This window comes from Papilio polytes, unplaced genomic scaffold (assembly GCF_000836215.1).
Source record: "Papilio polytes unplaced genomic scaffold, Ppol_1.0 DF822067.1, whole genome shotgun sequence".
Classification (NCBI taxonomy): domain Eukaryota; kingdom Metazoa; phylum Arthropoda; class Insecta; order Lepidoptera; family Papilionidae; genus Papilio; species Papilio polytes.
The window spans coordinates 9,773,608-9,800,957 of record NW_013527137.1 but is presented as its reverse complement, the minus strand read 5'-3'; the positions used below and the strand labels follow the sequence as shown (position 1 = coordinate 9,800,957).

Sequence of the window (27,350 nt, the reverse complement as noted above, 5' to 3'; positions counted from 1 at the left end):
GAGATATAAAACTATGGATGTGGTAATTTCATTATTAGATAATTACACCACTATTATTAAGTTTTTATAGATTCTACACATACAGAGGATGGATATACAGTTTTTGTTAGACACATATGATTTGGTCTTAATTCACCTTAGATATAATTATATTGATAATACAGATAGAAGTGTCATGGCACCACTACTTTACTGGCAGATTTATTTGCCCTTGAAAGTGAACACTTCTATTAATGATGTAAGTTTTTTGTTTGATTTTTAATAATTTAAAATGTGATATTAATTTTATCTAGCTTCCTAGAACACCAGTTGGCCAAAATATCTAATAAGTCCAAATAAGGAGATCCATTGTGTGTTAGACGTTTCGTATATCCGTGGCGCTGTAACCGAGCAAGGTTATTTCAACAATATTTTCGAGACAAATGAGATTCCTATTCATCGTCGCCGCATGTCTCGCCGTTCTCAGACTCGTGTTACACAGAATGATATTAACAAAAACTCCTAATATCCTAATAACAAACGTTAAAATTAACTACACTAAGTATATTAGATAATTAACTAATATATCGTTTACCAAATAAATTTAAAGATGTTTATTAAATCAACCAACCTCATCAGACCCCTTTGATGGAAATTTGATGGAGTGTGTTAGGTACCCAAATTGTACACGAAAACTAGGAAAATTATGTCAGTATGTGTACCTAACCACTGCAGACCATTTTTATTTTAGTGGTTATATTCGTTCAATTTCAAATGCGAAAACTGAGTTAGATTACTGTCTGAAATATCATAGACTAATTTTTAAATAATAAGTTATTTTTAAATTGGTGTAAAAACAAAGTATTTAAAATGAGATTTTAAGATTTATCTTGTTGATTTTGGCAGATTTGAACAATTTGAGATAGAGCCATCTAGTTTATTGATAAAGATCTTCTCATGGAATAACGCAAGCAATTTTATTTTATCTAAAAATGAATGTAGATGTCGCTATTTTTTTGCAATGGCCGGTCGGAGTGCGCATGTCAAAAGTACATGTCATTCACATCATTTTATTTTGTGAAATCTAAAATCGAGTTGATTTTGTGTAAAATATTCAAAGGTGGTGGCACTGGACATGTGCAGCTCCGTTTTCCGGACCATTGTGTTGAAAAACTGATTATTGAGTGGCAACTTATAGTTTTGTGTTATTGTATGGTCATCAAAATTTCACATAATATTATTTTTCTATAGATTTCTTCGACTTTATTGCTTATGTGTTAAAATTGAGGGAGAAATGTGTTTTACTGGATACACACGGGACATTATGTGACTGTCCATATCTTTGTAGTGTTCAGTGATTGGTTTTCTATTTTGGACTGAATATGGGGCTAAATTTATAACGGGATATTGTACTTTTGTGATGAATTACATCCGAGAGGAGTAGAAATTGCGTAAGTACAAATATATTTTAATGATTTTAAAATGCGTATTGATATTTAATGACTATCGACGTGAAATGGATAATTTTACTTTGGCAAATCATGATTAATATCATGAATTTGATTTACTAAAAATAATCCTTATATTACCTGGACCATTTGGACTTAATGTTATAAAATCCCTCATTAATTTAATGTTTCTCATTGGCTATAATTGTACTTTATACCTACTTAAAATCTTTTTATATTATTCTTTATAATTTTGCATGAATATTTTTCCAATTGGAATTCATTGCTTAGGTCTAAAAATTTGAATATCTGTAAAAAATAGTTCATGTAAGTTGCTGTATGCTGAGATTTAGATGATGCATTCAGTAAGCTGAGAATTAAGGAAAATTGGTTTTTGTTTTTATTTTATTGGCAGTGCAATGCCAACCACTTGTTATTTAATGTCCCTGGCAGTAATTAGAATTACTAACTTTTTTCTATTTTAAATTTTGAAGAGTTCGGTGTTTTAATTTGTGTTTTTCATAATAGTATTGTAAAAGATAGTCTGCAGTGGGTTACAAATAATATCCATTGTTCCAGTACTGTAGAAGGTGGTCATTATTTTTCCTTACATCTTGATAACCCGCTAATTTACTTTCAGTGTATGTCTTTCATATAAACTATCCACAATCATAAAGGATGATTTTGGTAAAATGGTTGCTGTGCTGGGTTAATCTTGCAACACTTTTCATATTTAGTTGTTAATTTGTGTCTTGTGTGTGTGGCTAATTTTGTTTTTGTTTTAAGAAACACATTCTTGATGCACCTACATCTATAAGTATGTTATAGAGAGGAAAATTTGTATTTTTCTATATATTAAACTAACACTAATGCTACAATGCCTATTTCAAAAATTCTTTCACCATTAAAAAGCTATGTTATCGCTGATATTTTTATATTTCACATGGACAAAGTCACAAGCAACAGCTAGTAATAAATAATATGTAATATGTGGGGCTGAGCGTTGAAAATTCAGTTAGTTTTTTCTGTAAAATAATAATTATTGTTTCCACCTTTCTAGAGTTTAGGTTGCTTAGTTGGATAGGAGGCCACATATGGGACATTAAATTATCATTATATTATAATGCATCACTGCTTTACATTTACTATTATTCTGTAGTAATTTGACCTAGACATTGCTAAAATTTGTAAACAGATCTTGTTGCATGTTCAACTTATAAACTACTAGCTGTTGTCCACGAATCAGTCTGCACAGAATTATCTAACAGTGGTAGAGCCCGCTTTAACATCTTCACGTGAATGGGTCGGCTCGCCCGGTGTTATACCACGACCACACAGAAAACTGGCGTGAAGTGGAAGTAATTCCGCGTTTCGTCTGATGAGTGTGGTGCCGGAGGCCTAATTTTAGTCCCTTTCCCTTTCCACCCTTTTCTTAAGAGGAAAGGATGGGGAGGAAAAGTGCATTTGATGGTGGAGGTGACGCATAGGAATTGGAAATGTCCTCTTTATGTGCGTCTTCTCCTCTGTCAATTAAGGGTAGGCAACGCATCTGCAATTGCGGATGTTTATGGGCAGCGGTCACTTTCAATTTCGGTGGATTCAGGTGGCCGCTTGCTCGTTTGCCACCTAATATTGTAAAAAAAAAAATTCATCATGCACTTTTCCTTGTCCCTATGTAGGGTCGACACAGTATATGCTGTTCTTCCACAAATTTGTATCAGCCATCATATCTGAATCCACTCCCTTTTCCATACCTTGCACTGCTTTTTTTTATTTCATCCACACTAATCTCTTTCAGAATACCAATATTAACCCGCATGTTTTTCAACATTCCACTGCAAACATTCTCTTCATTTATAAGTGTTTAAAAATATCTCTGCCATAGCTTTTTAAAATCATCATCCTTCATCAATACCTTTCGTATATTTATTCCAAATCCTTTACCTTACGTGCCCTTTATTTGTCACCCTTTATTATTTCTTTATTTAGTCTATTATAGTATTGCTACGCCGTAGCAATCGCCGTAGAACATTTTTTGATGTAGAACTGTCGGGAACTTTTGAAGAGTTGAGGGTTGTGTTCAGGTCCGTTTAACCATATTAGGCGCTCCGCGAATATCAGCCTAGCGGTCTTCAAGGCATTGCGCTAGGGTGCTGAAGACAGCCCTGGAGGGATTTACTCAAAGAGAGACCCTTAGTAATATTTACTTGAAATTCAGTACTGCAATAAATAGTGGTAATTTTTTTATCTTTAAATGTGGTTACGGTTGTTGCTTGAATTGACCCGGTTCGAATAGGAGTTTACCCCGAAATGGTAAAATTATTACCATAAAATGTTTTTTTTTATTCCTTAGAATGGTGTTTACTATGGAGAATGGTGCCTTTGTTTTAGATTTGAACTTTATATTTTCCGTTAAATTAAATAAAAAAACAAATATTCCAATACTTTTTAAAATGTTTACAGATTGTAAAGGCCTGTCTTTTTAATTTTTATAACACGAAATAGCTGTCGCCTAAAAATGTAAGACTGCATTTTTGGTTATTAGTATATAATGCAATGTTTTGTTTTACACAATCCGCAGCAGTAGGGTCGCCCTTTTCGCAGTCCCCTCTCCATGCCGTGTACACGTGCCCTTACCGTATTGATCGGGTAACAACTAAATGTTCCCATCTTAAAATAGCATGTGCTACGCTTCAATGTAGCGAAATGGGATTTTATCTGTTGAACTTTTTATAACACGTTTGTTCATCTATCAGATTGGATTTTCATGGTCATGAACTCTTATCTTAGTGAATAAACTTTCCAAAGTATAGTTTTTCATCAAATTTATTTTATTAATATGTCCAATAAAGCAGCTTACTATTAATTATTGATGAATTAAAAAAATGTTTATTAAAAATAATTGTAGTTAGATGTAAGGATGGCATGGTTTAAAAGTAGGTTCTTTTTTCTTAAATTATTATTGTCTGTAACCCTCACACTAGGCTAAACCTGTCTTGCGAGGTCTCAATTATTAGGTAAACAAGTAAAATTTGAAAAAAAAATATCTTTCACCGGGCCTAGAATTTCTGTTAAAAATACGCTGATTAAGAAAGTACTTTTTTAATTTAGCACACATTCAAGATTTAGCGTCACAGTCAAGTTAATTTTACTCGAATGTTTCGAATCAAATCGTCAATGTTTGTCGCGGTAAATCAGCACTTGGATTTGCAATTAGCGTTTTCATCGACGCCATAAAAGTGCTATGAAAATTAATTCGAGCGACGGGACGCTAAGCAACAGCGATCTTAATATTCCTATACGAAATGTGAATTTAGATTGCTCAATTTATTGACGATTAGAATTCGAAGAAGAAATTGGAAATGTTATTACTAACTTTGCCTCCAACTAATTACGGATAAAAAATGAAAAATCATGTTCTGTTTCTGTGACAAATTTCATCAAAATCCGTTAAGCCGTTTTAGGGATACGTAACTTTTGTCCAACGCAACTTTAATTAGTTTGAAGTATGATATTGTAGCAAGAAAGTATTTTTAGAAGTTCGTAATATTTGTTTTACTTTTGATATGGATGGAAGAACTTTCTAGACTAAGACTAGAAGTTAATTGTCGACAATTTTGCACAACGTTGATCCTTTAAAAATAATTTAAATTCAACTTCTAGCATCTAAAAAGCAATTACTTATTTCTCAATGTAACGACAACTTCCTCACATATCTCGGAGTTTTCGTGTTGTTTTACATTAAGCGAAACTCCGATCGTGCATAGCATGTCCCGTAGTCGTAAAACAGCTAAAGGAAACAACGGTAGAGGCTGTCAGAGTACACGTGGCAAATGTCAGGGACGTGACTCACTGCAAGGCGAAGGGTTGATTCACACAATACCACCCACCGCCCTTAATGATATAGTCACAGTGTAATCACGCCCTAATAACGTTTCAGGAAACATTAAATGAGGTTATAGCGCGCAAATTACACACGAGTTGTAAGAATTTGCCTCGATCTTATAAAGGTTGACGCTTGCAGAAATTAGAATTTTGTACGCAACATGCTACCCTTTGTAAGCAATAATTGAATACTGTGTTTTCTATAAGATATTATCTTAGATATATTCTATATCCATTATTGTTCTATAGAGCTCCCATAAGTATAATCTCGGAGTTGTCGAGTCACGAGTTAGAATTAGTCACGATTGCAGAACTCTTTATTTAATACTAGCTATTGCTCGCGTCTTCGCCCGTGTGAAATAAAAAAATGTAGCGTATATTACTCAGTGATAACATAGCTTATTTATGGTGCAAGAATTTTTGAAACGGTGCAATTGTTTTTGAGTTATTTCAATATATACAAAAATACAATCTTTTCTCTTTATAATATTAGTATAGACGTCAAATATATGCAGTCAGGTTTTAGTTACACTAATATGAGTGCATATTTATGTCTGTCTTGACTTCGTTGATATAGTTAAGGAACGTAATATATCACTACGTTTTCTTAGTGATTTCAAAAACATTTTCTCGTAGACCATTTTGAAATATCACTAATATTGGTGAAGCACCTTCCTGTTGTTACATTTCTTGTTCATTGGTCGACTTAGATATAGTAATTTTATATAATAGTTTTTACGGTATTATACTAAAGTATATAAATTGATGCACTCTTTGTTTTGGTGTGGTTTTGATTCAAATATCGATATCATTTTGTTGAAATCGAGAATCGATTCTTTTACAAAATGTTTCACAACGATTGCGTTTAGCGTGAAAAATCTTAAACCCCTGGTCTGTTTAGTTCGCACAGGAATGATCTAAGATGTATATAAAACTAGTTATAAAGTTCGCAGTGTTTGATCTAAACTGAAATAGATTTAACAGCGTGCACTGGCCGTCTGTATATAAAGATGATTCTACAATAACGTGAAGGAGATATAGCCTTATGTTTTTATTAATCTTGCTTCTACTAATATTATAAATGCGAAATTTTAGATGGATGGATGGATAGATGGATGGATGTTTGTTAGCGTTTGTAGCCTAAACGGCTAAACGGATCTCCATGAAATTTGGCACAGGTTTAGAACATAGTCTGGAAGAACACATAGGCTACTTTTTATCCCCGGAATAGTTACGGTTCCCGTGGGATTCATTAATTTAGTTTTTTAATGTTTACTCGATCATTCTGCAACGGTTCAACATACCTTATTGAAATTTGGCACAGATATAAAACAAAGTCTAGAGTATACATGGGATAAGCTTCATCCCCGAGAAATGTCCGGTTCCCGAGGGATACGTAGCTTTTCGTAATTTATTTAGTTTGTACGTTTTCTAATACCACGCGTACGAAGTCGCGGGCAACAGCTCGTAAAGTAGAATACAATAAAAAGTGATAGCTTTTGTTTTGAATTTAATCCAATAAGATAGATAAGCTACATTGTGGATTATCAATCCTTTTTTATAGATATTGTTGTGTTTTATGTGACAGAAACGGTGCCAAAGTCAATAAGGAAAATGTATAGTATAATTTTACGTTTCATGAGCTGAATCATTTTAGCATTATATCCCCATTAACGTGCAATTATTACAATTTATGTAAGATATTGGTTAACGAAGTATATTGTATTATATGTTTAGAGTTTGATATTTAAGCTAGATATTAACATTAACTTGTGGGTTACACTGGTCAAGTGTGAACTCACCTTTAATTTATATTTAGCATCATCCTTTTTGGCGTTTAGTTGTAAACGTTAAACATTTGCTGGTAGCTGCTATGTATATCTGTTTTTCTAATTTAAGATAACGGATTCAAATTTTTATCGTGTGAGAACGTGTTAGTTGATTTTTTCAAGCAAAGATAATGCTTTTTTAAAGTGTTATTGTACGTATCCTACTGTATGTCCAGTTTACAGTAGAGTAGTACTTTTCCCGGGACTTAGTGTGTAAATTTCTCTCATTGTGACATGTAGTATACACGACATATTATAAAGAGAAAAGATTTGTATTTTTGTATGTATTGATATAACTCAAAAACTACTGAGACTATTTTAAAAGTTCTACCGTTAGAAAGTTATTTTTTCTCTGAAAACGTAGGTTAATTTTTGTTATTATTTTTTAATTTCACGTGGACGGAGCTTTCAGCTAGATTACAATATCAAAATTAGAAAACTCCCAGCATTCTATTCGTCGTAATACAGATATTAAATTCCGAAATGTTTGCACGGTTCCTTTGTCAATTTGTGTTTTACAGCAACACCCACGGTCTAACATCTGGTGTTGACTAAATTTTTACTCCCTGTATCCGCTGTTAACGAAATAGTGTTGCACTACAAATTGTTATCGATAGAAATATACTAATAAGTTAGCGTAGATTGCTTAAATATTTGATATCTTACTAATATTATAAATACGAAAGTTTAGACTGATGGATGTTTGTTAGAGTTTGTAGCCTAAACGGTTGAACGGATCTCGATGAAATTTGGCATAGACGTAGATGGTAGTCTGAAAGAACACATAGGCTACTCACTTTTGTTTTTTTTTTTAATTCCACGCGGACGGAGTCGCGGGCGAAAGCTAGTATTTTATAAGGACTTGAATGCTGAATGATACATAATTTGTTATTCTTAAATGATAGTTAATGTTTTTTTTTCTTATTTGAAATAGTGAATTAAACAAATACGTACTTGTTCTGCGAGACTGTATCGATAGATATTAAACAAGTCATATAACACTTGTGTAAACATTTTAATAAAGTAAAATGAATCAGACATACCGATTATAACAATGATAAAGTATCCTAAATAATAAAATCACTACTTTTCTAGTTTATTACTAGAGAAAGCACTAAAAATGTTGCTCTAATTGTCTAGGTTAAATTAGTGTAAAATATCGATGTTTGTAAAAATGCTGTTTTTCCTTTGAACGATTTTTGTTAATGTCAATGTGAATAATGTTTTTGTTTATCCGTTAGTTTCACATCTCTAATCTATCGACATTGACCGTGGCAATCATCGATAGGACGTAATACACACCTTTTGCCGAGCCGACTAGACTTTATCTATTCTCCTGTAATAAAATAATGTCATCCCTTTTATTCTCTCACAAAAAATAGAGATAACGATAATAAATGATCGATCTGTTTAACAGTACATGATGGTAACTACTCCCAGCGACTAATCATGTGTGACGCGCTGGTCCTATTATTGTTCTAAAACCCGTGCCAAATATAACACGCCCGTTTGACAGGACGTGAAAGTTTTAAAGACATGTTAATTATCTTGCGCTGACGTCACCATGTTATTGTATTCATCAGAGTCACGGAACTGCTTTTGTGATGATAAACAACTGGTTTATTCGGATTTTCTTATAGAATAGATATTTAGATGAAATATGCTACATTAAACTGAGACAAGCACTAGTTTAAACACGTGTAGGTGCTTATTTTCTTAGGATATTGGAATCTCCTATGATTTGATAGCTACATAGTTCTCAATAACTTTTCTTTTTTCCAATATTGTATTGATTTAATTTCATATTTTAAGTCTTGTAAATATTCTCCGTGAGTATGAGTTGTTTTTGTTGAGCGTCGGATGAGACGCGTTTCCTTTATTATTTAGTGCCTATTGTATACGAATGTTAACTGTGTGTTACACAACATTGATGTAAGCAAGGCACGTGCGAAAATCGGACGGACCTATGTTTATGTTAATAGGATTCAGATTTCCTCACATGAAATTTGTTTTAGATTATTTTAGAATTTAGACTCGAATCTCAGCATTATTACCGAAGTATTAGATAGGAGTTCCAAGTCCTAATCCGACAATAAATCAAAGAAGAATTTGATATGCTTTTTTTATAAAACCCTCTGAATAAAATTGTCCTTATGTATGTATACAATTGTATTTAGGAATCCGGATGGGCTGCAATTAAATATCGTAAGTAATGCAAATGTTTATGTTTGCGGCCGCCCACAGGCGTGCCGCAGCACGTCCGTTGTCTATAGCAACGGTTAGCTGGCAATAAGTTGGCCGTCGCGTCTATGGAACGTTGAATGAGCGACGTCAAAGATATTTTAGTCTGTAGAATTCACTGACGTCTTTGCGCCGGCGCACGCGTGTCGTTAAGATTTATTTCCCCTTGCGCATATCAGCTGCTTCGATTTGTTCATCGATTATGATGGATATCTCGTGTGTTTGTTTTTGAATCTTTCACTTTGAAAAATAATACTTCCGACTGATTTTTTACATATTTTATGCTATTACGATTTCTCTGCTGAGCTGGCTACCTTTTGCCACGATTGTTTTCTTTAGAATAAGTCCTTTTATGTAATTTCTATTTTGTGACAATAAATACATATTTAGTTATTTATTTATTTATTCATTCATTCTCATGTAGTAAAAACGACTGACAAATCGTTGGCACTAGAAGTGTGTTTTCAATTTGATTTTAGGCTCATTTTTAGGAATGACATCAACTTGCTGTTATCTCTTACGGAGGGTCGGCACAGTATTTGCTGCTCTTCCATACCATACATTTCTATCAGCCGTCATATCTGAATCCACTCCCTTCTTAAGCTTATTCTCTGTCACACAATCTGTCCATACTTTCTTCGTCTTCCTCTTTCTCTTCCTTTGTAGCCATCCACATTCGTTTTTACTAATTTTTTGGTAAGTAATTAATGAAAGTAAAAAAATCTGTCAATGTCAATTCAATTATTTCTAAAGTCCCTAAACATTAGTTTACTAGTAAGTTATTTAAAAAATGTAGATTAATTATTCTGGGATTGTTTAGGGAACATTATTTATTTAACACAAGTGTCGGCACATAACTGATTTATCTTCTAACCTTCACATACTATAGGTTTATAAATGTACTTGTATGTTGTTTACTTTCCATATATACTTCATTTATCAATGTTTAATTCGCCATGTTGCAGTAACGATAGAGCATTTATTGATCGTATTACATGATGATTCATCTAAACAAACTAGGAAGAGGTCGTGAATGCGCTCCGACACACTTTATAATCTATTTTTAAGGCAAAGAACACGATATTGTTATGAGCGTTTCGATACGACGCAAGGTTCGATTCCCGCGCATCTGTCCTGGCTTCGCGCCAAACTGCGACCGTCCCGACATCCGGAACAGGAAATATGCAGCACGCCCATTTATGTTTGTGGATTGATCGCAGGTTTGTTTTAATTCTGCCACGGTTGGACCTCTTGGGAAATTAAATTAACAATGTTTTTCTACGCAGCCTACACTAGGCTGAATATATAAAAATATCTTGCTTATTGTCTCCTGACTAACTTTTCTTTTGCAACGAAAGGATTATAAATAAATAAATAAATAATATTATAAATGCGAAAGTTTAGACGGATGGATGGATGCTTGTTAGAGTTTCTAGCCTAAACGGCTAAACGGATTTCGATGAAATTTGGCATAGATGTAGAGAATAGTCCGGAAGAACACATGCTACTTGCATTTGTTTTTTTACTTCCGCGCGGACGGAGTTGCGAGCGAAAGCTAGTAAATAAATAATAAACGTCAACAATGAATATTCAAAATCGTATAGTCCAGTCAGTATGTAAATACTTTACACATTGCTAAAACGAAATTGATTTTATTACATACTTGATAATACATAGCACACCGTTAGCTTTTATTGAATTCCTGCAACAGCCTTAATTTAATATGTGCCATACGGTGCTTGTAATAGAGTGTTTATTACATTGTTGGATCGTTCCCTTGGGATGGATGGTAGGCGCGTGTGCGGTGCCCCAATGACCTGCTAACCGGCCGGGATGCGTTCGGGACGCGCTGAAGTCCCGAAGGGTCACGGAAATAGCCGAACAACGCTCGCCCTGCAATCGAAGTCCCACCGTCCATTGTAGCTTTATTTAGCTTTCGCTATCAGTTTAATGCAGGACTATCAAAATTATTTTATCAAAACAGGCTGGTAATACAAACCTGTTATTGTGGAATTACATTAGTGAATGGTGTGAGTATGTTATTGGTAGGCAGAATATATATACTAATATCACCTTTTGAACTATTCTTTGTTCATATATCCTATACTTAAAAGCTTCAGTTTTTGTGAACACTGAAAGTTGTAAAACCTCAGGGCTTTATTTCATAATACTACATGCGTTCTGCTTAAACTTTTGCAGAATAAATGCATGAATTCCTTGTTTATGAATTATCGCGTGTCAGGTCCGGCCGTGTCAAGAACCCCGATACTTTGTCAATATCATAAAACAGAAACGGAAACATACTAATAGTTGGACTATTTCAGTAAAGCAATAACAATTAAAGAATACATTGTTACACTCGCTGAATTTTAAGCAACCAGCACCTAATTTTCATAAATAGTTCAACTCTACTATTAAATTAACTGATAAGTATAATCTATACCTGTAGGTTTAAATTTATAAGTTGCGTAAATACACCTTTAATCCCCATTCCGAAGTTCACAGTGATTGGGTCATATAAGGTCTATTTATAAACGATCTACAAAAAGGTGCAGCTTCTGACGTAGGCAAGGTGCGTCATTCAGAACAAGAATTGTGCGGCTTTACTTACGTTATTCATTACAAAGTTTAAAAGAATCCTTATCGACAACCCTAAAGTCATATCGCACGTCTGAGATGGAATCTTTTTTGTATTTTTCGAACGCAGGGTAGGGTTGGGCTAATTGAGAGAACATGTTATGGATATATTTGAGGGATGTCCTATTGGATAATCAATATTAGTAGTAACGTGATTTAATTTAAATTGTACATATAAATATAATTAGACTTTATAAGCTGTGCCTTCGTTAACTGAACTTATTTACATGCATTTTGATGCAGAATTACTTAAAAATGAAGTCATTTAAAAAGGTGTTAATTGAAATAAATGCATTGAAAATTCTTAGTAATGTAATTTATGTTGTACAAATCAAGTGTGCCACATATTTACCCACGAAATGGATTCATACGTCAATGACCACGAGAATCAAGATTATTCGTAGGGCTGACCATAAAGATTGTGCTCCGGGAAACGCAACTCGCGACCTAATGTGCACCTTGCACGATATTTGTATACCAGTGGAACGTTTAAAATGGAAACGTGTTTTATAGCTAATTTTAGAACGTAGCTATTTTAAATAAAGAAACTATACCAGTTATTTTTGTTTTGTCAAAACTAGAAGTACCATTTTCTCATGAAATTAGATTTCTTGTCTACAAGATTTAAAAAGTCGATACGTTTATGCGACGAATTTACTCAGAAGTTCTTGGAATCATACTAATATTGTAAATGCGAAAGTTTGTATGGATTCTTGGTACAACATATAACCAAAACTGCTTAATTAATTTTGATGAAATTGACCACAGATGTAGAATGTAGTCTGACGGGCCACATCGGCTAACTAGTGTTTTATTCCGCGCGGACGTAGTCGCGGACAAAAGATACATAGGTGAAACTTGTTATGCGAGGGCCCAAATGCAAATATTTTATTGCTGCGTACGTCTTTGGTTTGAGTGTCTAAAATCTTATTTTTATTTATTTTAGAATTTTCAGTTATTACTTTTGGCTATGTAAATGTACAAGGAATAATTGTCTCTTAAATTACTTATGGAAAATCATATTAAATTATCCATTTAGCTACCCGGTGGGCGAATGCATGTTAATTGCTTTTACGTTCGTGTGGGTTATTAAATAATGCTTCATGCGGAGACTTATTTACAAGCTCGGAGCTCCTCTCAGTAAAATGCTCGCAGCTAAGTGATTTACTTTGTACGGTCGTAAACTGTAATATAGAAAACGTTTTTAGTATGCTAGATTTTTTATTTATTTATCATATGCAATATTGTTTTGTACAGAAATATATTGTTTTAGAATAGTAGAATGTATTAAAACTTTTTAAATTTATTAAGTTTTATCATCATCTTCCCCACTTTATCCTTCTTACGTAAGGGTCGGTGTACCGGGTTTTCGTTGTCCAAATAACTCTTATCATACGTCATCTCAGTCATCACTCCCTTCTTGATCGTGTCACCATTCACGCAATCCATCCATCTCTACCGGTGCACCTCCACACTCATAACTAACGTCCTTCTTGTTACATGCGATTCAGTCCATAACATGCCCATACCATGCTAACCTTTTACTCCTTAATTTCTCTCCTTTTCATTGAGTTTATAAAAGAAAATTTCTATCTCCTCTTAAAGAAACGAAGATAACATTTGTTTGTACATGTGTCTTAGCATATAAAGTCTAGACTCAGTTTATTTTTCTGCTAGCTGTTGCCAATAATTAATATATTAATAAACAATACCCCGGTGTCTAAGTTGGATATCTTACTCGGAACTATGGGACTATATTTCTTGATAGATTGGTAAGCATTAAATTATCACAATGATAATTCGTTACTTGATGAGTAACTTAGTATAGTCATCGAGTGCTCTGATATATTCCAGTTAATACATCTTAATCTATTGTTTACAAAACATTGGTTGTTTTGTTGCCTGTCCTATATCGTTGGGAGCGTCCTCTGTATATTCACGTCTTAAAATAACACGCACAAATCGACTCTAAATAAGTACAGTCGCAGTATATTAATGCTCTACTCGTGCTTGAATTAATTACGTCTTCCTTTTAATTAATACGATATAACTAGTTATTGGTGGGAACTACAAGCTTTAAATATTATAAATATGCATCTGGATTGTGTTTTATGATGATACTTGAAACGTTAAGTGAATTTATGTAATCGATCTCTTTGGTAGATAAACAGTTTGCATTCTGAAGAGGCATACCGGACACTAAGACCTTTGCCTTTTTTGTTATAGGTGAAAAAATAAGAGAATCGCGCGGGAAGTCAAAGACTAAATCGAAATAATATGTTTTTTTTTTATCAAAAAACTAGCTGTTGCACGCGACTTCGTCCGCGTGAATTTAAAAAAAATTAAAAACATAAACTATTTTTCTCACTGATAACGTAGTTTTTTAAATCGGCCCAGTAGATTTTAGTTATTTTATCACATACAAAAATCCAAATATACAATTTTTTTCTTTTTTATAATATTAGTATAGATTATTATTAACAAATAATAGCATATTTGACTGTCGCGCTGCTGTTTACAATTTATACATATGTACGTATTATCGAGAGGAGCGAAAAATGTTTTTGTACCGTTGGCAGCGACGACGTCTAGTCACAGACCATTAGAAAATATTATACTATTACAAATTACACTAAAAAGTTACAGGCCAAATAGCCTTTTAAATGAGACCTATGTTACCATAAATTACTGCACACGTAAACCAGTGAAAAGCCTGATCGCTATCGTTTCCCGCAAACCTTATATCAGTATGAATCACTTGCCCTTGGCCTCGGCACCCTGACAGCTCTGCTACACCATGCTCGTCAAGGTCTAGGCCTAGGCCTGTTTCATTAAATCCAAATGGTTTGTGGAAAACACCTATTAGTTCATCAAACATGTATCTTTACCCAACAAGAAGTTATTGGAATTTACATGTATAGTATAATCGATTAGGGACGTATGAATATAAATGATCTTTGTTCCATATTTTAGTACGTTGAGCTGTTCTGAATGTACATGGCAACAAATACGAGTATCCATATAACCTTTAATACTATTGGAAAGATTGTTTATTGAGTTCCAAAATATGGTAACCCTTTGATGGAAGGTATATCCGGAGATCGTTGAGCGTGTATGCAATGATTTTGTATTGACCTGAGTTCAGTAGGTCACCGCTGCGGGCCTCGGAGGCTGGGTCCTGCTCCTGCCCGGCTACGCCCCGCTCCCTGCGTCCCACTCGCATCTAGGTCACCCGGTTGCAACGCGCGCTGCAACCTACAATCTATAATAAACCTATCCCAGGTATTTTACTACAATATGTTAATTAATAGCCATCTCTACTCGCTATCGATAAAGAAATGTATGGTTTTATAAATATTTTTTGGTTTAGGTCAATTTATGTTACATTGTATCTTGCTTAGGATTTATAGATGAAATAATTCCGTTTCCGGTTGACCTGTTGTCGTTGTCCGATAAAATTGTACTTTACAATCACATAAAACATTTTATTATAAAAATGTTAATGTGTAAGGCTAGAAAATCGTATATTTGACTGATCATTGGGATAATAAGCTCTCTAACTTCAATACCAAGAGGCTTGTAAAAAGATCTCAGAAAATGAAAATATGTAATATTACCTCTCCACTTCAGTAGGTCACGTTTCTTTAACCTTTATGCGTTCTTTCTCTGTAGGTAGACGTGGGCGTCTTTAAGATTAATTCGATATTTCCTGTGCCTGAATTCTTACAAGTGAAAAACGCAAGTAATATTACTAAATTCGACTACCGAATGTCAGATTTACGACTGTTTCCGTAATCTGTTTCCTTTGGTAATGTGCGATTGAATTATTTTGTATGTGATTTTAGATACTGTACACTCCATGTGAGAAAATGTTTGATACGTTTTATAAATTCTATTTTCTTTCTTCTGCATCTTTCGACTGCATCAACACTTTCTTTAGGTGGGATCGTGGTCAAGCGCTAGCTTAACAAACATTAAAAAAAACAATTGTTAACGATAATGGTGTTATTGAAATGTGACAAGCATTTAGAATTGAATATTTTCATATGGTAAATAGTATAGATTATTGAATTGGATATTAAAGTGAAGTATTGTTATATTTCATGGTAACAATTTTTCCATTTGTTAAATGATTTTTGTTGAATTTATTAATAAAATTTGTTAATGTAACAGATGGCTTTATTCACTTTCTACTGGATTGTGAGATTCCAACTAAGACAAAAAATCTCTATTGTCATGTTTTGTGTTTGCTTACATTTTTCTTATATTTACCAAAACCCCAAACGGTAATATACCCTTGGCCATTCCAAAACGACGGTCAAATCTATCGAAGCTGTTAAAGGTACGCTTGTGAATATTGAACCATGTTACTGAAACTTACGGCTCAAATAGGCACATCATACGATTCGCTGATTCATCCCCGACAAGGTCAGTCTATCGATAGTTAAAGTTTCAGAATAGGGTGGCAATATTCAAGCGATAGGTACAACTTTAATACTCGCAGAGCCCGCGCACACCTTTGACAAAACTATCTGACAACTGTTGTGCGATTGTTGATTGTTTCGAGACAAATAAATATCGAGTAGTGTGCGCACCTCCGTATAAGCTCAAATTAATCAAAGCACAACTAAAAAGTTATGCCATAGTTTAGTCAAAGGTGTGCGCGCGCTCTTATAAGAGAATATCAAGTAATTTACCATTTAATGATTCGAAAATATAATTTTGAAAATGGGATAAAAATTATTCGTATAAAACTTCAGATCTGTAGATCGAAAATGGGATGCACAGTTATATTTAGTATCCTATACCTATAAGACAATCAAAGCTTAAGAAAACCTTGCAAAAACCACCTTTTCCAAGTCAATTTGTATTTAAAATAATCATGTCTTGCTATAATCTCTTGTATCCCTATAACATAAGATATAGACTTCTAAAAGCCCATGAATCAGGGCTGACGCATAGGCGTAGTCACAAACTTGACAGCTTGTGTGGCAAGGGCATTGGGTCAGGGACGGCATCGCTCGTTTCCATTATCCCTTGTCGTTGTAAAATTTTAAATGATTTTACTGCCACATGACAAAATTTTGACAATTTTCCGAATTTACCAAAACATCTGGCTCTTATTACCAATTAAATTATTTTTATTTTTAATTAAAAGTCGAACCCACAGCTAGACATATCTCTAATTATTCCACTTGTATGATTTATATTTCACTCTGTAGAAATTATAAAAATACGATCAAATATCAGCTCAGTAATTAAATAAACTGGCTGAATTTTCTTAAAACTCTCTGAATAAAATTATCAAGTTTTTCAAATGACTAAGTCGTGATCAAACGTTCTATTTAACAGTTAATATTTAAATCTACATCTAACACAAATACATAGTAATATTTTAAATATGAAATATGTATAATTCTGAGAACGATATTACTATAATATTACAACCATCAAAGAGTATAACGATTTACGATAGTACCGAATTGAGCTGTTACTTAATAAATATAAATGTTATAGGAATTTGATTGGTGTGCCAAGATACATTTTGTACGATCCTAACGTAGAATTTATAAGTCGCGCGTGGATTTGCCTGTTGACGGATTTATTTTTATTATACTACGCGAAATATTAGCAATATCAGTGTTAAACTTCATACGTAATGTTATAAAATCTAATGTTTTAAATTTTCTTGTCCGATTAATGCTCGTGACTTGCTTAACAGTGGACATCGTCACCGGCGATGCTTCGATAAGAATGAGCGATTGGTAGTTTAGTTTGACGGCTACGGTGTATTAGCAAATTTTGTTGCTATTAGTTAAGCTTGTTTGTCGGCTTAAGTAAAGGATGCTTGCTCACAATGTTTTATATGGGACCTTCGAGGAGCACCCGATTCGTCAAACTATATACACAAAGGTTATTTTGGTTGTTACAGATATATGGATTCGAGGATAGTGAAGAAGCATCGCATAAAAGTAGTGTCGAGCTGCTCGTACCAGTCTTACAGCGTTTTGGAATAATCCAAAATATCTGCTAACGATACCGAACAATGTGCTCCGTCAAGCGCCGTCCACTTCAACCGAAAACTGATTTGAACTCTAGCAAGAACCCCAGAGTAGTTAAACCACAGATTAAAAAGAATTCCAATCTGACGAATCAAAATAAAAAAAAGAAAAACCACGAGCTTAAAAACATTACAGCTACACCCACCCTGTGTTCTTCGGAAATCGAAATTTAAGGACAATCTAACTTTTTTAACTGACAACAGTTTTCCCGTCGACATCTGGGAGTTTTAGATTTTTTCTGAACAAAAGCTTTAACTAGTGTTTTTGGACGAAGATTCTAAATAAAAAAAAATAGTTGCCTTCTAATTGTAGTACGTAGTGTCTATACCTTCGTTGGTCCAACACCTTTAATGTGTAAATGTAATTATAGTTCCCAGTGAATGATGTATTGATGTGTGAAATTATACGATTATTTTAGAGAAGTCATATACTGAATACTAATATAAAGGTGAGTTTTTAATTTCCTTTTATCTAACACAGACTGCTTCAAGCGATTGATGGGTAAGCTGCATTTATAGGGGTGGGACAGCAAACTGACTATCGTGTGAACTTAAATTGTTGATTCCGATTGCTAGAAGCGGTCCGTGTATTACCTTTATAAATATGAAGCCTTATAACCTAGAGTAGATTTTTTATATACCTATGAGTTTTGGGTTAATAATGTGTGATAGTTTTCTAATAAATTCAAATTAAAGACATAATATGTTACGTCTATTTTGTTTTTTATAAAAGAAAAATATTGTTTATGTATCTGATTATATGAGCTGAAGTTTTTAGAAGTAATATTCGATAGTACATTTAAATGATTGGCGTTACGCCAACTGTTTGTCGATTTCAGAGCGATGGGGATAGCACTTTGCTATGTCATCTATCTTAGGAAAATTATGTTATATCGTTATTATACGATAGATCAAGTAAATGAACGATAGCTAACAACTGTTTGATTCATTTGAGATTACAGATTATTATATAGATAGCCACGAAAGTATTAGACATTTTTAATTTTTTGGTTAGTAACATTCCAAAAACATTATGTGTTCTACAAACGTGGTTTGTATGGCTGTGCCAATTCGGGTTTGAATAAGGGATAAGTATTTATTGTCATGTTCTCATTAATGTTTCAGGGTACACAATGGAGAAGTCTGAGGTAGAAAAGATCTGCCTTGACGATGGGCCGCTTAGTAGGAGCCGGGTAATCATGACTTTCTCTTAACTTCTATACTAATATTATAAATATAAAAAAAGTAATTCAAAAAGTACTGGGACAATTTAAAAAATTCTTTCACCTTTAAAAGCTACATTTCAACTGAGCAACATAGGCTGTTTTTTCTACTATTTCTAATTCCACGTGGACTAAGTTGCGAGCAACAATTAGTCATTGTTATTTTTCTATCCACGCCAGCGACAGTTAGGTGAATTACTTAGCTTTTTTATTACATTTTGCAGAGTTTCAAAACGAAGCAACTGGTGCGTAGCCAGGCGATACGTGAGTCCCAGTCGCCGCCGCACACGTCGCCGGCGCACGGCCGCGCGCCGCGGTGCGTTCCTAGCGCCAGCGGGGACGCCAGCGACACCTCCAGCCCCGCCAGCGACATCGGCAGCGATGATAGGAAGAAACATGTTGAGATACAGGTCAGATACATCATACAGTCTACACTTTTAACTATCGCAGACGTTTAATTTAAGCTGCCAATTAATTGTACCTTTACCATTAAACAACTCGAGTAAAAGAAGTCTTAGTATTCTTGCGACCGAATTCTAGAACCAATCTCTATTACTTCAAGAATATAACAGTAGTTATTGTATATAAGTTATATTGCAAGCAATAAACTCCCTATTAGATAAGTGGTGGTGGATGGGAGTGCGAGCAGTTGGAGCAACGGCAACGCGCGCAGTTGTGGCCGGGCCGCGCGCCCGACCTGCTCTCCTACAACCCGCGCGTTGCTTGCGTGTGCGGCGCCTGCGGGGCCTGCCCGCAATGCAAGTAAGTACACTAATATTCGTCGAACAGTACAGCAGACGAAGGAATGATCGGTTCACACTTGGCCAATTCAAGTAACTGGACTGAACTGGCACAGTGTGTACTGTGCATAATGTCCTGTATAAGCTGACTTCTTTGAAAAAATCTCTCGACTACAGTGTGACGCCGTGAAATATTGAATCCTAATATTAACCTCTGGTATTTCGCTCTTATTCAAAGATATTAAAATATACAGAGTGGGCATAGTTGAGACTTAACTTAAAACATTTTTCATATAATCTTAGTAGCGCTGCCTGGTGTCCGTTAGGCAACATTATAACGAAAAAAATAATTCAAACACTGAGGAGCATCTCGACAAGTTAAATTTGACATTTGAGATATAACCCTACAAAAAAGTTCCGGTGAAAAAAAAGTTGTTCTATATGTCTAATCTATATATTTCCAAAATGTCTTTGTTCTCACTACTCTGACATTCTGTGTATCGTCTTTTCTCTTCCAGAGGTCGGCGACGGAAACCGGTGTGCCCGAAGCAGGACTCCGGCATCGTCTGTTCCGATGAATGCCCGGATTGTTCAGATTCAGAGCAGACAGGTAACGCAATGGACAGAAATATTCATCTCTACTCTCTGTCATTCAATACTAATTTTATAGAGAGTAAAGATTTGTATATTTGTATGTATTGAAATAACTTAAAAACTACTAGTCTGATTACAAAAATTCTTTCGTCATTAAAAACTACGTTATAAGTGAATAATATAAGTTATGTTTTTTATTAATATCTTAATTCCATGCGGGCGAAGTCGCGAGCAATAGCTAGTTCTATTTAACAGAGATAACTATATGTTTTGGATGGAACTATTAAGACAGCATAAATATTGTTTTCTTACTTCAGGGAGTCCCAAGGAGGTTCCGAAGAAATCAGCTAGTCTTGAGGCTGATGACACTTATTATTGCAGGTATGTTAAAACCAATTGTAAAACAGCTTTTAATAAATTTATTTTAATTGTTTGCTTGTGTTTTTTTTTAATAAATTCTTATTATTTTTAGGTGTCCGGAGAGGAAAGAGAAACCCAGGACTATTTTATTAAATAGAACTGATTCTGGTAAGTAATTGATACATTTAAATGTCAACAAACAGACTCTTCATTGCTGGTCTAGCTATGAATAGAGAGTAAAGAGAATCCAGAACATTTAATTATTATTTTGTCTTGTAATGCATTTATAGAAGACAGAAAAGGGTAAAAGATTTAAGAGATAATCCAGGACAGTGTAGATTGTTATACTTTTTAAAAAAAATATATTTTCATCTGATCTTTATACTTTTTAATTTTTTATACATAGACGATAAATTGGAGCCAACTGGACCTGAGCTGGTGGACTTCATCAAGGAGACACTGAACAAGAATTCACGGGACAGACTGACGCTGCTCAAGATTGAGAAGGAGCTGCATAATCTGGTCAATGATACGGGGTAAGTACAATTTATAGTGGAACGTGATGAATAACCAGTTTAAATTGACACTTCATATCAAATCTTCTGTAAGCACATATTGCTTTTCAGAAGTCACTATATGTATGGCTTAAGAGTGGCCGCATATTCTGACTAATCTGTCATACAACTATTATATAAACAACAACAACAAATATTATAAAATTAAATATTTGCATTTTTGTGTGTTTTGAAATAACTTAAAAACTACTAGGCCGATTTCGAAAATTAGACTGTTAAAAAGGTAATTTTTCTGTGAGCAAACATAGGCTACGTTTTTTTTTTAATTACCGCGGACGAAGTCGCGAGCGACAGCTAGTAATGCATTTAACACGTTATCAATATGTAAATAATTCTTAAACTACTAATAAAAGTCTATTTTTGCAATAATAATTATTTTTGTTTAACTAAATTATGAAAATGTTTATATTGATTACAGTCGTTGCATAGTGCGGTTCCCAGTGATGACGTCATACGGGCGCATGCTGGTGCACCGCTGCGCCGCGCTGTTCCAGCTGTCGCATCACATCGACCAGAACAACAAGACCTGCGTCATGGTCTCCAAGACTGGTGAGTAATGCTATCGAAGGTTCAACTTATAATGGTTCATAACATGTGTACAGTCAGGTATCTTCGCAGTGTTTAACTTTCCGTAAATAATAGTATTGTTTAATGTTTTCAGGCACGAGCGGCGGCCGCATACCGTGCACTAATTTCAAGGAGTGGTGCACTACCGTGTTCCCCCCCAGCCCGCAGCACCGCCGTGATGATACCCTCGCCAAGTAAGTTATTACAATCATAGTAATATTATAAATGTGAAAGGTTTAGATGGATGGATAGATATTTGTTACAGTTTGTAGCCTAAACGCCTGGACGGATTTCGATCAAATTTGGCTTAGTTGTAGAGGATAGTTAGAAAGAAGGCATAGGTTACTAAAATTTGTTTTTTTTATCCCACGCGGACGGATTCGATGGCAAAAGTATTTAACTAAATAAAGCTTGAATAAAACAAAATAAGGAATAAAGAATAAAATAAAAATCGCTTTTAAGTCTATTTTAAGTAATTAAATAATATATGAAATATTCATTGAAAACAAATAGTTTTCTATATTCTTTTACATTTACAAAAGGTGCAATTGCCTATACATTGTATTTGATGAGGAGGGCAGTTCCTTGTTGCTTACATTGACCATTTATGTATTTCAAATAATTAATATTACTTTGTCATTTAAATTTAATTACTTATTGTGTATGCGATTAGGTCGATATTGAAGCGTTCGTCTGCAGCGGGCGAGGAGGCGTGCGGCGCGGCGGGGGGCGCGGCGCGCAGCAAGTCACTGGAGCAGCGCGAGCGCGAGTACGAGCGCGTGCGCAGGCGCATATTCAGCTCGGTGAGGACGAACAGTACACACACTGTGAACATCAACATCACCAGCTCAATAAGACCCAGTCCTCACTGAGGCTGGGGCCTACCCTAAGTTAGGTAACTAGGCCATAGTCAACCATGCTGGCCCACTGCGAGTTAACTTCACATTACTTTGAATTTCTTCACCGATATCTGCAGGTTGCATCACGTTTTCCTTAACAAAATAGTTTGAGTGAATTTAAAAATTTTAAATGCTTGTTTTGTAGAAAAAATACATTTTGAATACTGCCATTTCTCTATTTAACCGACGATGTGTCGAACACAGTGACACTGGACATGTTGAATAATGAAAAAGTTTAATTCATTTTAATCTTAATAAAATAATATTATTTCCGTTTCCGTTGTTTATCGTATATCGTTTAATCGTTCAAACGATTGTAGCTTTTAAGGTGGAACACCAGTTTCAATCTATTTTTATATTTCAGGATAATTGTACGCAGGACGAGACGCAGTGGCCGTGGCTCGCCACCGGACCTGTTAAACTTCTGACCTCCGAGGGACGCAATAAACTTATTAAAGTTAGTATAGAACATTCTAGGGGTACAGTTAGTAAAACACAAAGTATGCAACTGATATGTTTTACACGATACAGAATACATTTAATTATAGTTGATTGCAGGTGGCTAAGTTTTCTAAAGTTACCTTTAATTTAATTGATGATTTCGCTACGTTTTACGAAAACTACTAATTTTACTTTCTGCGCCAGTTTAGATGGATGGATGTTAGAGTTTGGAGCCTAAATTTCTGAACGCCATTCAATTATATGGCATAGATACAGAGGGTAGTCTGAAAAATCACGTACTTCTTGTCCCTTTAATTCCACGAAAACGGAATTGCGGGGAAAGCTAGTGTGTTTATGTATGCGATATTTTCTTTATTATTTTATTAAAAAACTTTCAAACGCTGTGTATAGGTGCAGTCCCTGGAGAGCCGCGGCGGGGAGAGCGCGCGGCGCGGCGCCGTCTCCAAGAGTCATAGCTTCGGCGGGTACGCCGCGGAGCCCCCCAACACGCGCCTGCTCAGCAAACAAGGTAATAGAACACTAATATATACAATACTATCACGACTATAACTCAGAGAGGGAGGCAGAAACCATGATTTTTCAATTAGCTAGGTCCAGACACACTTATCTTCCATTATGTGTATTTTGTTTAAACATATTTTTTTTAAATATGTCACTGAAAGTAATTGTATTCGATAGTAAAAGTAACATTCGTTAGTAAAGGCGACTAATATGTGATAAAAAATCATTAGGCGTTTTCGACCACAATATGAGTTGTCCTCACTGGCCTCTATAAATGGACAGGCTTTAAATCGTGGCATTTTGTGCCGATATCATTTTCGCCATTTTGGCCCTGACGGTTGCGCTAGCTAGTGGTGGTGAGGATTTTAATAAATATTAAAGATAGACTAAACTGTGAGGAACTTCAACGTTGCTTTGAAATCGGCACGAAGCTGTTATTTCCTAACGAGGAACTATCCATTTACAAAGGTCAATGATTTTTCCTTATGTTTCTATCTCTTACTATATTCCCCTCTCTCTCTCTCACTTTCCCTCCATCCCTCCGTATCTTTCTAGGTGTATTTAATTTTGTTATAAATAATATTTTTGTGCCAGGTGACCTCGCGTCGAGCAGTTGGCGACTGTCTCCCTCCAGCTCCGGCTACAAGACGCTCAGCTTAAGGAGCACCGACTCTGTCACACCTTCGCCTACAGGTGAAACAGCTATATATAATACATGATTGAAAATAACTGTCATTTCTGCATCAAAACATTTGTAACATATATATTACTGTTCTTAATGTAGTAAAGTTTTTACATATACTTTGTTATGTAAGATGTCAGCATACATAACAGAAAAATACATAGAATATTTTTTTTAATTCCACGCGGACGGTGTCGCAGGCGAAAGCTAGTTTTGTGATAGTTTACTGAATGTGCTTGATACCAGGCGGCGCGAGCCCGGAGCCGGGTGCTTTGGGCGCTATGGGTGCTATGGGCGCTATCGGCGGTGTGGGCGCGATGGGCGGGGAGGGCGCGGAGTGCGCGGAGGGCGGGACCCTCGTGTGGGCAGTGACAGACCTGGCCGCAGTACCTCCCGGCGCCCTCGTCATACACCCACAGGTACAAACATACACATATATCTATACTATTTTTTTATCATCTTCCTTGTTATCCTACTCCCGTAGTGCGCAACAGGTTTTTGTCTTCCATATAATTTCATATCACTACCTTCTTGATCATGTCACCTTTCATACAATCCATCCATCTCTTTCTAGGTCTAGCTCTACCGGTGTACCACATAACTAACATTCTCGTCGTATGTAATTGCGACATGCGATTCATCTCTCCTCATAACATGCCCCCATACTAACCTTTTACTCCTTACCTTCTCTACCACTGGGGCTACTCTCAAACTTCGAACTTTACAGAATCTAATGAGACCATTAAAAAGCTAAGTTATCTGTGAGTAACATAGGCTATAATGTTTTATTATTTTTTATTTTCATACGGACACAGTTGCTATATTTATACGTATACGTATACGTATTGACGTTCCAGACTGGTCGTCCGCTGACGAACCCCGACGGCAGCGTGTACCACTTCGACCCCGCCAACCCGCCGATAGTTCACGACACAGGAGTCTTCCTGCACAACGAACAGTACAAGGTATTCACAAAATGTACCAAATTTGTTATAACAACATAAAAAACAACAAATATGTTCAATAATATAATTGTTGATTTTACAGATCGATCCCAATAACGAGAAGAGAAGAGGCAGGTTAGAAAAACAACACTCCTTTATGGACAATGGTAAATGTGATATTCTTTATATAGGTTTATTTATTATAAGCATCGACTATGTCTACTCATTAGGTAGGTAGCCAAGTTTTACTCTAGAACAGAGGTTAAAAATTTGCGATTTTTGTCGTGAACCCCCTTTAAAATTTTTACTTTGTTACGACCACTTTGAGAATGTTATTTAGGAACTTATAATATTCTACTAGCAACATTTTATTCCTATTACTTGAATAAGTATTTTTATATGTACAGAATGCGAGTGCCAATCGGAGGAGTGCCGCACCAAGTGCTGCTGCGAGTGTCGCCGGCAGGACAGCGCTGCCAACACTAATGATGTATGAAACTATTTCATGTATTATATAGTTCATCCAAAATTTAAATCAGTTATGAATCATAATTTTTAAATTAATATTTCGACATCACGATAAAATGATATTGTAAACATCTAAATAACTCTTGTGAAGTTGTGTACTATACTACCTTATGAAAGTCCAATATAGTCACAAGAACGCCCCTGTATTATTTTAAATGCATGTCCAATGTAATTAAAACATTAATTTACAGGCTCCAGCACTTGAGGAGAAAACAATCTCTGCCCCTCCTAGTCCGAGTAAAAGTCTACAGAAACAAACCATCGATAACGATAATTCACAAATTGATAGCAATCAATACGAGCCAACCGATATGGTTAACAATCAACCAACCAACCAATACGAACACCAAAACGAATTTCAACCATCAGCCAACCAGTACGAGCAAAAAGAATTTCAGCCATCAACTAACCAATATGAACATCAGAAAGAATTTCTACCATCCCCTATTCAATACGAACATCAGAAAGAATTTCAACCATCAATCAACCAATATGAGCACCAAAAAGAATTTCAACCATCAACCAACAAATACGAAAATCAGAAAGAATTTCAACCATCAACCAACCAATATGAGCAACAAAAAGAATTTCAGCCATCAACCAACAAATACGAACATCAGAAAGAATTTCAACCATCAACCAACCAATATGACCACAAAAAAGGATTTCAACCCTCTATCAAACAATACGAGCACCAAAAAGAATTTCAACCATCCCCTATGCAATATGATCACCAAAAAGAATTTCAACCATCAACCAACCAATATGAGCAACACAAAGAATTTCAACCATCTACTATTCAGTATGAGCATCAAAAAGAATTTCAACCGTCAGTCAACCAGTACGAGCAAAAAGAATTTCAACAGCCAAACAACCTATATGAACACCAGAAAGAGTTTCAACCGTCAACAAACTTATACCAAAAAGAATTTCATCAACCGATCAACCAATACGAGCAAAAAGAATTTCATCAACCAACCAACCAATATGAACAAAAAGACTATCATCATCAAACCAACCAATACGAGCAAAAAGAATTTCATCAACCAACCAACCAATATGAGCAAAAAGATTATCAACATCAAACCAACCATTACGAGCAAAAAGAATATCACCAACAAGCAAACCAATACGAGCAAAAAGAATATCATCCACGATCATATGAGGCACAAAAAATTTATGATCCAAATGAAAA

The 27,350-nt window shown here is 35.1% G+C and overlaps 1 protein-coding gene across 1 annotated transcript in view; it reads left to right on the top strand.

The window, feature by feature from the left end:
* The first annotated feature begins 1,021 nt into the window (after positions 1-1,021).
* LOC106106943 overlaps positions 1,022-27,350 on the top strand; it is a 34,984-nt gene continuing 8,655 nt past the window's right edge. The window contains exons 1-20 of the mRNA XM_013287602.1: positions 1,022-1,430; positions 17,952-18,529; positions 19,206-19,273; positions 19,528-19,713; positions 19,923-20,065; positions 20,562-20,653; positions 20,955-21,018; positions 21,110-21,165; positions 21,404-21,533; positions 21,991-22,121; positions 22,234-22,333; positions 22,813-22,942; positions 23,403-23,495; positions 23,891-24,008; positions 24,596-24,694; positions 24,930-25,102; positions 25,541-25,648; positions 25,731-25,794; positions 26,035-26,117; positions 26,347-27,349. Coding sequence (XP_013143056.1) covers positions 19,214-19,273; positions 19,528-19,713; positions 19,923-20,065; positions 20,562-20,653; positions 20,955-21,018; positions 21,110-21,165; positions 21,404-21,533; positions 21,991-22,121; positions 22,234-22,333; positions 22,813-22,942; positions 23,403-23,495; positions 23,891-24,008; positions 24,596-24,694; positions 24,930-25,102; positions 25,541-25,648; positions 25,731-25,794; positions 26,035-26,117; positions 26,347-27,349 — 2,833 coding nt within the window. The 5' untranslated portion in view covers positions 1,022-1,430; positions 17,952-18,529; positions 19,206-19,213. The remainder of the gene's footprint in view (positions 1,431-17,951; positions 18,530-19,205; positions 19,274-19,527; positions 19,714-19,922; positions 20,066-20,561; positions 20,654-20,954; positions 21,019-21,109; positions 21,166-21,403; positions 21,534-21,990; positions 22,122-22,233; positions 22,334-22,812; positions 22,943-23,402; positions 23,496-23,890; positions 24,009-24,595; positions 24,695-24,929; positions 25,103-25,540; positions 25,649-25,730; positions 25,795-26,034; positions 26,118-26,346; position 27,350) is intronic.